This window comes from Oryctolagus cuniculus, chromosome 16 (assembly GCF_051225735.1).
Source record: "Oryctolagus cuniculus isolate XC-2025 breed Fujian yellow rabbit chromosome 16, ASM5122573v1, whole genome shotgun sequence".
NCBI classification, from domain to species: Eukaryota; Metazoa; Chordata; class Mammalia; order Lagomorpha; family Leporidae; genus Oryctolagus; species Oryctolagus cuniculus.
Window position 1 is genome coordinate 14576029 of NC_142882.1, and position 12734 is coordinate 14588762.

Here is a 12734-nt window from a genome sequence, read left to right on the forward strand (position 1 = left end):
GATCAATAAGGACCCCCAGCTCCTCCCCAACCTGACCCTGGGTTTCCAGCTCTACAATTCTGTTACCAGTGGCCAGTTCACCCTGAGGAGCACTCTGCACTGGCTGACTGGAAAGCATCATCTCATCCCTAACTACACCTGCCAGACACAAGGCAAGACAGTTGCCATCATTGCTGGAACCACATCAGCATTTTCGGCTGAAATTGGAACGATGTTGGAGCTGTACAAAACCCCACAGGTAAATGGGTTGTGAATACTGGTGAGAAATATTTCCATCTGCCACCAGATCTGCCATACCTGAAGCAAGGGTCATTGGAAGCCACATGACATATACACTGTTAGTTGAAAGAGATTCTGGAGATCTCTTTTGGCTGTGAGAAAGGGAAGGAGCAGTGGAAGCTGAGAGCCTCCCCCCAGATCCAGCTTGGGCCAATGTATCCATCCCCACCTGCTGTGAATGTTGATTGTTGACTATTCACAGGAAATACCCACAGCACAGACATGTCCTATGATGACTCCATGTTAGACATGTGTATATAAATCACTAGCCTGTGCTTTCATTTGGAGCACACAGAGGACCATGACAGTCCCAAAGTTCATCAAAGAGTGTTTGGTGCTGAGTTGCATTTAGGTGAGATTCACCCTCTCCCTATCCCAATCCTGACTTCATCCCAATCCTGAATTCATCACATTCGGCAGATTCTTTCACAGGGCTCCCAGGTCACTTTCCATGTCAACACAGTGATTTAATCTTAAAGTGTGTTTGATAGACTGAGAAACAAAGAGAGGCAGACAGTGTACACACATTCACTAGTTTAGTCACCAAATACCCACTATGGTGCTGCTGCTGTCTGTGTTGAGAATGAGGGACCAGCACTAAATTAAAATCTCAAAAATGGTTTCAGGAACCAAGTACATAATTTGACCAGCTGCATCCAAGGGTCTGCATTTCCAGCATTCTTAAAGGACACCACTTCAAACAGGTAGCAATCTGTGCAAAATAACTTCAAGCTAGACTGGAATAGCTTAGGAAGATTCTGGTCTGAAAAGCAACTTTACCAAAACTCAGAGATGGTAGGTGAATGAATTATTCATGGCAATTTAGGTTATGGTGTGAAAACAAATGAAATTCAAACTATGAAGTGATTAACAGAGTAAGGGGTTGTTTGTCTCAGAGGTAAGATTTAACACCAGTTGCATTGTGGGCTGCTCCCCACATGTGACATGTGGTGAGAAGTGAGAAAGTCCAATGTCCTTGTCCAAAATCCTTGCTCTCTTCTTCCTTTGGATGAATATGAAGATACACAGGTATCTTATACATATTCTTTCATGCTATAAATGAGGATATGCATTTCTCCTCCTGAAAGCAATAGGCATTGAAGCATGGATTTCTCTAAGCCCAGATGGTAGAAATTGGCCTTCTTTACCTGCAAAACTTAAATCATGATTGTTTTCTTTCTATTCAGATCACTTATGGCCCCTATGATCCCATGCTAAGTGAGAGAGACAAGTTTCCATCGCTCTATCAGATGGGCACTAGTGACAACTCTCTGATCTGTGGAATGCTCTCATTGCTGCTCCATTTTGGCTGGATTTGGGTGGCGATCTTTGTATCTAATGATCTGAAAGGAGAGCAGTTCCTTCAAGATATTTTAGCCGAGATGGTAAAGAAAGATGTCTGCTTGGCCTATGCAATAAAGCTCCCTGACACTAAGAAAAGGTATAAAAAAACTGAAATATCTTTCCTAGCGGAGATCCGAATTTTATCAGCAAATGTGCATATTCTATATGGTGATGTGAGGAGTCTCTACACCATGGAAATTCTAAGCAAATACTATTTAACCCTGGGGAAGGTGTGGATCATGGCTGCAAAGTGGGAGATTGTTCTGCTCGAGACACAACAGATGCTGCACTCTTTCCATGGAGGCTTCTCATTTTCACATTACAAGGGAGAAATCCCTGGCCTCAAACATTTTGTCAGGACAGTTGACCCTTCCCACTACCCAGAAGATTTCTTCCTCAGTCAACTATGGCTTCATGCTTTTCACTGCTTACCTCCTGGGTCACTTTGTGGAACAATTGGAGTCTGCCCACCAAATGCTTCTTTTGAGTTTTTCCCGGGACACATTGACATGCTGACCATATCTGACTCCAGCTATTTCATCTACAATGCTGTGTATGCAGTGGCCCATGCCCTCCATAAGATGCTTTCAGAGCAAATAGAAAAGGGATCTCCAGCAGATGCAGCTCAACCTAGGATTCTTCCATGGCAGGTAAACATCTCCCAGAACAGGACATGCATTGAACACCTGCTGGCATCCTCAGGTATTTTTATTGCAAGTCCACATGTACATGTTTTCATGTTGAGATTGCCATGATCAGGTATAATGGAGAGTGGGTTCTTTCACAACAGACTGGGCATAGATACATCTGTAATAGTTATCTGTGTGTGGAGGATTTGTTATCTCTTCTTGAACATTTTAAAAAACATTTTCTGCTATGGAACATGTTGAAAATATTTAAAGACAGTATATATACTAAGAAATGCACATAATCTACAGATAAATGAGTTTTTGTTGTTGTATCACACTCATAATCAACACCCAAATTCAGTGCATAGCATTACTAGTATCCCAAAGGAGCTCAGTATCCCCAACTCAATTTTTTTAACATGTGAACTCAATTTTTTTAACATGTGAAAGAGGAGAATATTGTCATTAACATGATATGATACAGTGAAGCAATATTAATATTATATAGCCAATGATATGACATCCACACATTTTTATACTCTATATATTAACTAGCACAAATAAGACAAAAACTGATATTTTTTAGGTCTGGCTTATATAATTTACTGTAATGATCTCTGATTTTAAATCTCAAGTATTCTTTCTTATGGTTGAATAATATTCCATTATACATGTATATATATATATGTATATGTGCATGTATTATATATATGTACATGTATGTATATATGTATGTGTATATGTCACATTTCCTCATCCAGTCATCAGTTGATGGACATCTAGATGATTGCACATCTTAGCTAATGTGCATTGAGCTGCTATAAACATGGGAGTATAGGTGATTACTTCATGTGCTGATTTCATTTCCTTTGAATACATTCCCAGGTGTGGACAGCTGGACCATATGGTACAACTAGTATTGGTTTTCTGATAATCACTCTACTATCTTCCATTATGGTTGTACCAGCTTACAATCTTTTCCATCACAATTTATTGAGGTACTTATTTTCCAGATCCTCTCCAGGCTTTGTTATTTTTCACATTTTAGATAATATTCATGTTACGTGGGGTGGAGTGAAATCTCACAGTAGTTTTTATTGGCACTTTCCTAATGGTTAGTGGCCTGAGCATCTTTTCATGTTTCTCTTAGCCATTTGTATTTCATCCTTTGAAAAATGCCCATTCATGTCTTTGGTTCATTTCTTTTTTTTAAAGATTCATTTATTTATTTTAAAGTCAGAGTTACACAGAGAGAGGAGAGGCAGAGAGAGAGAGAGAGAGAGAGAGAGAGAGAGATCTTCAATCCGATGGTTCACTCTCTGGTTGGCTGCAATGGCCGGAGCTGTGCCAATCCAAAGCCAGGAGTCAGGAGCTTCTTCTGAGTTTTCCATGCGGTGCAGGGGCCCAGGGACTTGGGCCATCTTCTACTGCTTTCCCGGGCCATAACAAGAGCTGGATTGGAAGTGGAGCAGCCAGGTCTCCAATCAATGCCATTTGTGATGCTGGCGCTTCAGGCCAGGGTATTAACCTGCTGGACCACTGCACCGGCCCAAGTTCATTCCTTACTAGGAATGTTGTTAATGTGGTTGTTAAGTTTCTTGAACTCCCTCTACAATCTGGAGATTAGTACTTTATCAGATGAATATTTTACAAATATTTTCTCCCATTCTGTAAGTTGTATCTTCACTTTGATGAATGTGTCTTTTGTAATCCCATGTGTCTATTGTCACCTTTATTGCCTGTATTTTTGGGGTCTTATCCAAGTAATTATGCACATGTCCTGCAGTGATTCCCCAGTGCTTGCCTTTGTAGTTTGATGGTTTTTGGTTTTAGGCTTAGATCCTTGAAAAATGATGAATTAATATTTGTATAGGGTGTAAGGTAGCAATCAGATTTCAAATCTCCTCATGTGGAAATCCAAATGTCTGCATTTGTTGAAGAGACTGTCCTTTCTCTAAGGAGTGAATTTAGCTCCACGTAACATTTTCAATTCAGACTCTATAATGACAGATCATAGAAGAATAATGTTTCTCACCGTACAATGAAATGCTGCAAAATATCTTAATACAGCTCATTACAAGGACTAGGAAGAAGGTAATGATCAAAACTATATTTTCTTTTGGAATGATTGCAAAGCCAGGAAATATGGACTATGGTGTTTCCCACAGCAGATATCTCCTCTATAATGCTGTACGCTGTAGCCCATGCCCTCTGTGAGATGCTGTTGGGGAAAATAGAAGTGGGGTCAATGGCGCCGGTGCCGCAGCTCAATAGGCTGATCCTACGCCTGGCGGCGCTGGCACACGGGGTTCTAGTCCCGGTCGGGGCGCCGGATTCTGTCCCGGTTGCCCCTCTTCCAGGCCAGCTCTCTGCTGTGGCCCGGGAGTGCAGTGGAGGATGGCCCAAGTGCTTGGGCCCTGCACCCCATGGGAGACCAGGAGAAGCACCTGGCTCCTGGCTCCTGCCTTCGGATAGGCGCGGTGCACTGGCTGCAGTGCCCTGGCCACAGCAGCCATTGGAGGGTGAACCAATGGCAAAAGGAAGACCTTTCTCTCTCTCTCTGTCTCTCTCTCTATCTCACTGTCCACTCTGCCTGTAAACAAAAAAAAAAAAATAGAAGAAGTGGGGTCAACGTTATATCATAAAATGACTCTAACCCAGGAAGTGATGTCATACAGAAAACCTGACACAAGCAGTCAGGAGGGGCTGTGAACCTATTATTATATACAAGATCACTAAGCATGCACATAAGCACAGGGTACACCCACTGGGATATACATGGATTTGTCTGGATTTTAACTGGCTCACATAAATCTAATACCCATTGTAGAACACAATTAGGAACGTCTCCATGCATGTACAGGAAAATATACTGATCAAATTATTTAGTAAATCAAATAAATTTAATGTCTCACAGAAGAAATACATATAATCTATACTATATATATATATATGTAAATGGACATCTGCATGTTTACTTGTCTATGTAACTTCTGTGTTCATGTACAATAGTAATTGACATATCAGCTGTGATTTGGTAGCCTCCTAATTAGAAAAGTAAGTATATTGGCCAAGAATGTTTACAAAGATAAGATTATTGTTATTTATGAAGTTCTTGGTTCACGTTAGTGAAGACATGATGATGGTTGTTTAAAGAATTGGTCATCCCACAAAGGCATCAGGAGACTCAGAAAGTAAGGGCTAGTACACACTGTTCAGATCATAACTACCATCAGGGTATTCTTAATTATCTTTTTGGTTATAAAACATTTCCCCTATCATCTCAAAAGGTACCTGTATTCTCAACAAAAAAGTCAAAGTGCAGAGAGTCAAATAAAAATCTTGCATATTACTGTTAAAATCCACTGAGGTGAAATTGCTATACAAATGGACCTGCACATACAAAACATACACATTTTTAAAGTTTAGAACTATCAGGTTCAGCCAGGGATGTACAAGCAGACTTTCCAAAATGTTTATTAAGAAAAATTATGCTTGGATTTCTAATTCGTTTAACCAAGTTACTGTGCGAGAGGGAGACAGAGAAAGAAAGAGAAGGCAGATTTTGCATCTGTTGATTCACTCCCCACTGGTTGCAAGGACCAGGACTAGGCCAAGCCAAGCCAGGATGTAGGAGCTTCAACCATGTCTCCCATGTGAGTGCAGGGGCCCAAGCTCTTGGACCCTAATCTGCTGCTTTCCCAGGAACATTAGCAGAAAGCTGAATCAGCGGTAGAACAGCTGGAATTTGAACCAGCACTCAAAGGGTTGCTGGGCACTGTGCACAGTGGCTTCACCTGCTGCACCACAAGGTCAGCTTAAAATTTGTTAAATTAAAGAGAAATTTACTGATATAAAAGAACAGATTTCATGTATTTCATTGATACAATTCTGTTTTTTTTTTTTTTTTTTTGACAGGCAGAGTGGACAGTGAGAGTCAGAGAGAAAGGTCTTCCTTTTGCCATTGGTTCACCCTCCAATGGCTGCTGCAGCTGGCGCGCTGTGCTGATACAAAGCCAGGAGCCAGGTGCTTCTCTTGGTCTCCCATGGGGATGCAGGGCCTAAGGACTTAAGCCATCCTCCACTGCACTCCCGGGCCACATCAGAGAGCTAGACTGGAAGAGGAGCAACCAGGACAGAATCTGGCACCCAAACCGGGACTAGAACCCAGTGTGCTGGCACCACAGGCAGAGGATTAGCCTATTGAGCCTCAGTGCTGGCTCATTGATACAATTCTAAGAAGATAACCATTGTTTTTTCCTTTCATATCTTAATCCCCTCTAATTCCTTTACTAATTTCCTTCTAATTTCAATTAACTTTTAATCACAGGTTTAATACCACACAAATCATAATGTTCCAGAAGTGAAAAGTAGGGTTTAATACCACACAAATCATAATGTTCCAGAAGTGAAAAGTAGAAATACCACAGCTACACAGGAATTTACACATGGGTCATAAACAAATCAAATCAAACCCAGAGATGTCAGTTTCATTTTTATACATTGTGGATTTTTTTCCATTCTATATTATGTAGTACCTATTACCAAAAAAACTATATGCTATTTTCTTTATGGAATTAGTACATTTCACAATGAATAATGGTATCCAGTTGCATCCATTATTTTGCCAAAGAACAGATATCATTCTTTTTGGGGGAATGGGTTAAACTTTTAGAAGTGTAGAACCATCACAACCATCAACCATCACAACAATCAAGGTATTTCACATATAAAGCCATGTTGTTCTCATGTGGAAGAACTAAGATGAGCTTTCCTAAACCTCTAACCAATCGTTCTTGGTCAGCCACCCTGTGGGACACATCCTGTGATTTCTCTGTTTGGATTCAGATACTCCCCATCATTCTAATAGGGAAGAGGCAGAATTCTCATTACTTGAACCCACAATGTGGGGACCATTCAGACAAAGTCAGCCTCCACCAAATAGACTCTCTGAAAATAGAGAGGAGGGGAGACAAGGATTTCTCAGTACATGTGCACCTCCCACCTCTAATCTGAATGTTCTCTCCCTTTTCAATTGTGCCTCCCCTCCAGCTTCATCCACTTCTGAGGGAAATCCAATTTACCAACAGTGCTGGGGAGGATGTTTCCTTCCATGAAACGAGATTCCATATGGCACACTACGATATCCACAACATTGTGAACTTTCCTGCTGGATTTCGGTTGCTGATTAAAATCGGGGAGTTTTCCTCTGAGAGTAAACATGATCAAAGCTTGGTCCTCAATGAAGAAATGATAGAATGGCCTGTTGCATTCATGGAGGTGTGAATTCATGGGAATATTGGATACCTACAGAGGGTCTGAGGAGAGTCTGAGAGGATATTATGTGTGAGACTTTAAATAAGCATTCAGTTCCCATTTCACATCTTGGCTCCAAAAGATATGGTATTGCTTACACATATATGAGCCAGTGTGTATTAGAAGTGCACATTTGTATTAGATACTGTTGTTTTTATTCTGGGCATATTTATGCATCCAAAGGTTGAGTGACTAGAAAGAGCAATGTTAAGGAATAGAGATAGAGATCAATATGTAGACATAAAATTACTAAATGCACGTCTACACAAATTCCAAAATTTTATTTCAACTTTTTTATTTATATAACGTGAAAAACTTCATGTATTAGATATATATTTATAAGCATAGTGATATTTTAATCATATGGTGAGAGTCAATATTATGTTTTGATGCAGTATGAATACAAATAAATTATGAGTGGACTTATCCATCATGTATTTGTAGAAACTATTCCCATTTTCTATATTTTCATTGTGTTTGCCAATCAGTTCGGTTTTTCTTCTGAATAGCACCTCTTAGCTGTGATAAAAAATTTTATCATTATTGTGCTGTTTAAATACTCCAGACAATTTTGTTATTGTTTTATATAGCTGCTGTACATTATATTACAAATCTTTGGTAATCTAGAATTGTTGCTCTCCCTGGGTCTAGAAGTCCAGAAGTAGATCAATGCACAATCCATGGTTTATAACATTCCTCACCATTTCTGTGTGGGCTTGTCTTTTCCTAGGTAGTTATTCAGAACTGTACCTAGTCATTTTGATTTTTTGATATTTTTTCTGGCATGTAAAATCTACTCAATCAAGCAAAGAAGCATGTAAAGTAGTCTCAGACATACACATTCTCAAAATAATTACCACATTAAAAGCTGAATGGAAAAGATTTCACAGGAAGCAATTCAAGAAAGAAAGAAATGCTTAGCATAGATGTGGTTATGAATGAAATTAAAGTGATCAGGTACCTCATAATATTTGCTAGACAGCTGATAAACCAGGGATGAGAATCATAGAAACTCCAAATTGGATGTCTAGGTAAAATCAAGGAGATACAGATCAGGGAGGGCATAGTGATGACCTTGGGGGTGATGAGGCAAATAGAGTCATCCTATCACAGTGCCTAATGACATATAAAACAATGACCATCACTTCTCTTCCCCCCTCAGACTCCTCAGTCTTTGTGTAGCCAGAGGTGTGGTCCAGGATTCAGGAAAATACCACAGGAAGGAAGACCTGTTTGCTGCTATACTTGTGTTGTTTGTCCAGAGAGAGACATTTCCAATCATACAGGTAAAAACCCTAGAACTGACCTATGAGGACTCCAGTCTCTGAACTCTCTCTTGATATAAAGGAAACCAAGAGTATTTGTATTGGGATCAGAGTGCCCTATTGTTCTCCATGCACACCTTCACTCACTCTTTCCATGCCGTTGTTGTATGCTCACTATCACCATCTCATTATGTGTAAGCTGTTGTCTGGTGATGCTCATCCTCTCTAGTTCTACTCTGACACTGATTCTATCTGGCATCCTTCTTTCCCATCTGGTGCTGGAGGAGACTGTCTCATTCTGAGACCTAATGTCTAAACAAGAAATATAATATTTGTGTTTGTTAAGGCTCCCTTTGGATTTCTAAAGGGCTTGAAATCAAAACTTTTCCATACACAACTGATGAGCAGGGTTCTACTTCACATGAATTGTGATGGGAATACTGTATTATTTTCTGTGTTACATCTTTGACATTGTGCATGGTGTGCAGTACACATAACGAATGCCACCACTTTGTCCTTTGAATGTATATAATTTAGTAAGAGAACAAACAAGGTGAATATAGAGATACAGCATCCTAAAAATGATCCAACTGAGTAACCCAAAATCCTTTGCAAAAGGCCAACATTTAAGCAATGTTAAATATCAAAGCCAATTGTTTTGAGAAATGTGAAAATGTACTAAGTCTCATTGGTAAATAGTTTCACTATTCAATGTATAATAAATATATTTATAATAATTTGAATTCTTCTGAAAGGATATTTCAGTTCACATAATCTTAGCTCTAGAATTGTTTTCATTTCAGTTACTTAAAGCAAGTTATATAGTTTCCAGTAAAAAGATGATAACAAAAAAAGACTTTAAGTTTTGTGAAAATAATCAACATGCAGTAAGTTAGTGAAAAAAGAAAATTAATGTGTCATACACTGACCCATTGTACAATGTACATTTGCATATGTGTGTCTAGTGCATCTCTGAGCCAGATGCCAGAAGCACCTACATATTCTATAAAAAGTAAAGGGTACACCTTGAAAAGAATTTTAGGAGAGAATTCCTCAAATTTTTATAGATGCTTATATTCTCTTTCTTTTTTTTCACAAATATGTTTATTTCTTCATTTCAATGTCAGTTACAGAGAGAGGGAGAGCATAACAGAGAGGGAGAAAACTGACAGAGAAGATCTTCCATCAGGTAGATTCATTCCCCAGATAGCTGTAATGGTCTGAACTGGGCCTGGCCAAAGCCAGAAACCAAGAGCTTCTTCCAGGTTTTGCAGAGGCACAAGTATTTGGCCTTCCTATGATGGTTTTCCAGGCACATTTGCACGGAGTTGGTTTAAAAGAGGAGCAGCCAGGACATGAACTGGTGCCTGTATGGGATGCCATCATCCCAGGCTGTGGCTTTTCCTCCTACATCACAACTTCAGTCCCTGAAGCTTGTATTCTTGCATGAACACCAAGGATAAAAACAGAGTAGGACTCTTACTGCAAGTGTAGTCCTACTAATACCATTCTTTTGCTTTTTTAAAAAAGATTTATTTTATTTGAAAATCAAAGATTCAGAGAACAGGAGAGAAAGAGAGAGAGCCTCAATGTAATTGCTCATGCCCCAGAGGAAAAGAATGGCCCAGGCTGGGCCAGGCAGAAGCCAGGAGCCAGGAGCTTCATTTGGGTTGTCCAGATGGCTGTGGGTGTCCCAATTACTTGGACCACCTTCTGCTGCTTTTTCTAGGTTATTTCCAGGGAGCTGGATTGGAAATTGATCAACTGGAACACAAAACAATGTCATATGGGATGCTGGCATTGCAGGTCGTGGCTTTACCTGTCATGCCACAACACTGACCCTATTTTTGTTTGTTTAATGGACATTTGATTAAAAGAAACATATTCACCAACTGGCCTGTATTTAATGACTTTTCTCATGCTGTAGCAGCAGAAGTGCATTACTTCAAGTGAGACAATGTGGTGCCCAATGTGGTGTTCACATGAGCTAAAAAGGTGAAAAAGCCATGCTTTCAGGTTAACAAGAGTGTGTTTCAGTGACATCATGAAAATACCACCTATGGCTATATTACCTCAGAAAGACAACCAGCTACAATTCTCTTACATTCAATCACAGTATCACAATATTTATATGGAAAGAATGAAAAGGTGAGTCCATGCAGGAAATTAGAGTACTGAAAAAATTTATAGAGGTCCCAGGAATCAGATATCATTTATATACGTCGTCAACATCTGAGGAAAAGTAAGAAAAACCTTAACACTGATGACCCCAGAAAAATATTCTAACCCATGTGAATCTAAGGCTCCTCCTGAGAAAGACACTGGGGACTGTAGAGAAGAGGGCTTGGAAGAATCTCATGCCCATATGAAATATAGGAAATTCATCATTCTATAGAAATTCAAACACTAAAAAAAAAAAAAAAAACTCAGAGTGACAGAATGAGACCACAGAGCCCCATGTGCAAAGGAGCTTCCTTGAAAGACTTTCTTCCACAGGAGATAAGCATTCTCCCTTGGTCAGGAATGTAGAAATATCCTTTAGTGTTTCTTGGTATACATCAGAGCAGGATGGACTCACTATGACCCTTTTCCTGAACAGGGAAAAAGGAGCAAATTGTGAAATGGAAACGTGAATCTTGCTTTTCCCCACAGATGCAGAACAATGCATCCTGTGTGCAGATCACGAGTACCCAAACCTGGAGAGAAACCACTGCCTCCCGAAACTGGTGACCTTCTTAGGCTTTGAGGAATTTCTGGGGATGGCTCTGACCTGCATGGCTCTGTGCTTCTCTGTCCTCACAGCTGCCGTCCTCTGGGTCTTTGTGAAGCACCAAGACACTCCCATCGTCAAGGCCAATAACAGGACCCTCAGCTACATCCTACTCATTGCCCTCCTCCTGTGCTTCCTCTGCTCCTTACTCTTCCTTGGCCGTCCCAACACAGCCAACTGCCTCCTCCAGCAAATAGTATTTGGCCTTGTGTTCACAGTGGCTATTTCCACCGTGCTGGCCAAGACCATCACTGTGATTCTTGCCTTCAAGGTTACAAAACCTGGAAGAACTATCAGGCAATTGCTGGTATCAGGAGCTTCTAACTCTGTCATTCCTATCTGTTTCCTGATCCAACTGGTTCTTTGTGGTATCTGGCTTGCGACTTCTCCTCCCTTTATTGACACAGATGCACACTCTGAGCATGGCCACATCATCCTGGTGTGCAACAAGGGTTCAGCCACTGCCTTCTACTGTGTCCTGGGCTACCTGGGCTCCTTGGCCCTGGCAAGCTTCACTGTGGCTTTCCTAGCCAGGAACCTGCCTGACACGTTCAATGAATCCAAGTTCCTGACATTCAGCATGCTGGTGTTCTGCAGTGTCTGGGTGACCTTCCTGCCTGTCTACCACGGCACCAAGGGGAAGGTCATGGTGGCCGTGGAGGTCTTCTCCATCTTGGCCTCCAGTGCGGGGCTCTTGGGCTGCATCTTCCTCCCCAAGTGCTACATTATTCTCTTAAGACCAGAAAGGAATTCTTTGAAAGGCTTAAAGAAAAGAGTAAGTTCTAAGGGATCCTAAAAATTTCCACTTGTTTTCCTGTCACATTTTCAGGGTTTAGGACCAAGAATGCAGGCTGAGTAGCAATCCAGATATATGAAGGAGCTAAAATGGATTTTTCCTTTATAAATGACTGGTTAGTTGGATGTTTAGCCTAGCAATCTGAGCTCATGGCATCTATTTCTGGCTCTGGTTTTGGCCCCTGACCTGGACTTTTGAGTCCTGGGGGCCCTCGGAAGGAAGTGGTGAATCTTCATGTAACTTGGCCCTGGCACCCATGTGAAAATCCAGGGTCTGACTCCCTGTTGTTGGTTGTAACCTCAGCCCAGGTACAAGCATTGGGGGTGTAGATGTGT

At 40.7% G+C, this 12734-nt stretch overlaps 1 protein-coding gene across 1 annotated transcript; it reads left to right on the forward strand.

The window, feature by feature from the left end:
* Positions 1–211: 211 nt before the first annotated feature.
* On the forward strand, positions 212–12399 carry LOC149121521 (vomeronasal type-2 receptor 116-like). Its single transcript, XM_089315558.1, has 3 exons — positions 212–238; positions 8731–8854; positions 11486–12399. The coding sequence occupies exons 1-3, from the start codon at positions 212–214 to the stop codon at positions 12397–12399; spliced, it is 1065 nt and encodes a 354-aa protein (XP_089171684.1).
* The last annotated feature ends 335 nt before the right edge of the window (positions 12400–12734 follow it).

Bases quoted from the DNA above. Each gene is read 5' to 3' on its own strand.
- LOC149121521 (XM_089315558.1), top strand. From the start codon at position 212: ATGTTGGAGCTGTACAAAACCCCACAG. The intron at 239-8,730 runs GTAAATGGGTTG...TTCCCCCCTCAG, and splicing joins AGCTGTACAAAACCCCACAG to ACTCCTCAGTCTTTGTGTAG. The intron at 8,855-11,485 runs GTAAAAACCCTA...TTTTCCCCACAG, and splicing joins AGACATTTCCAATCATACAG to ATGCAGAACAATGCATCCTG.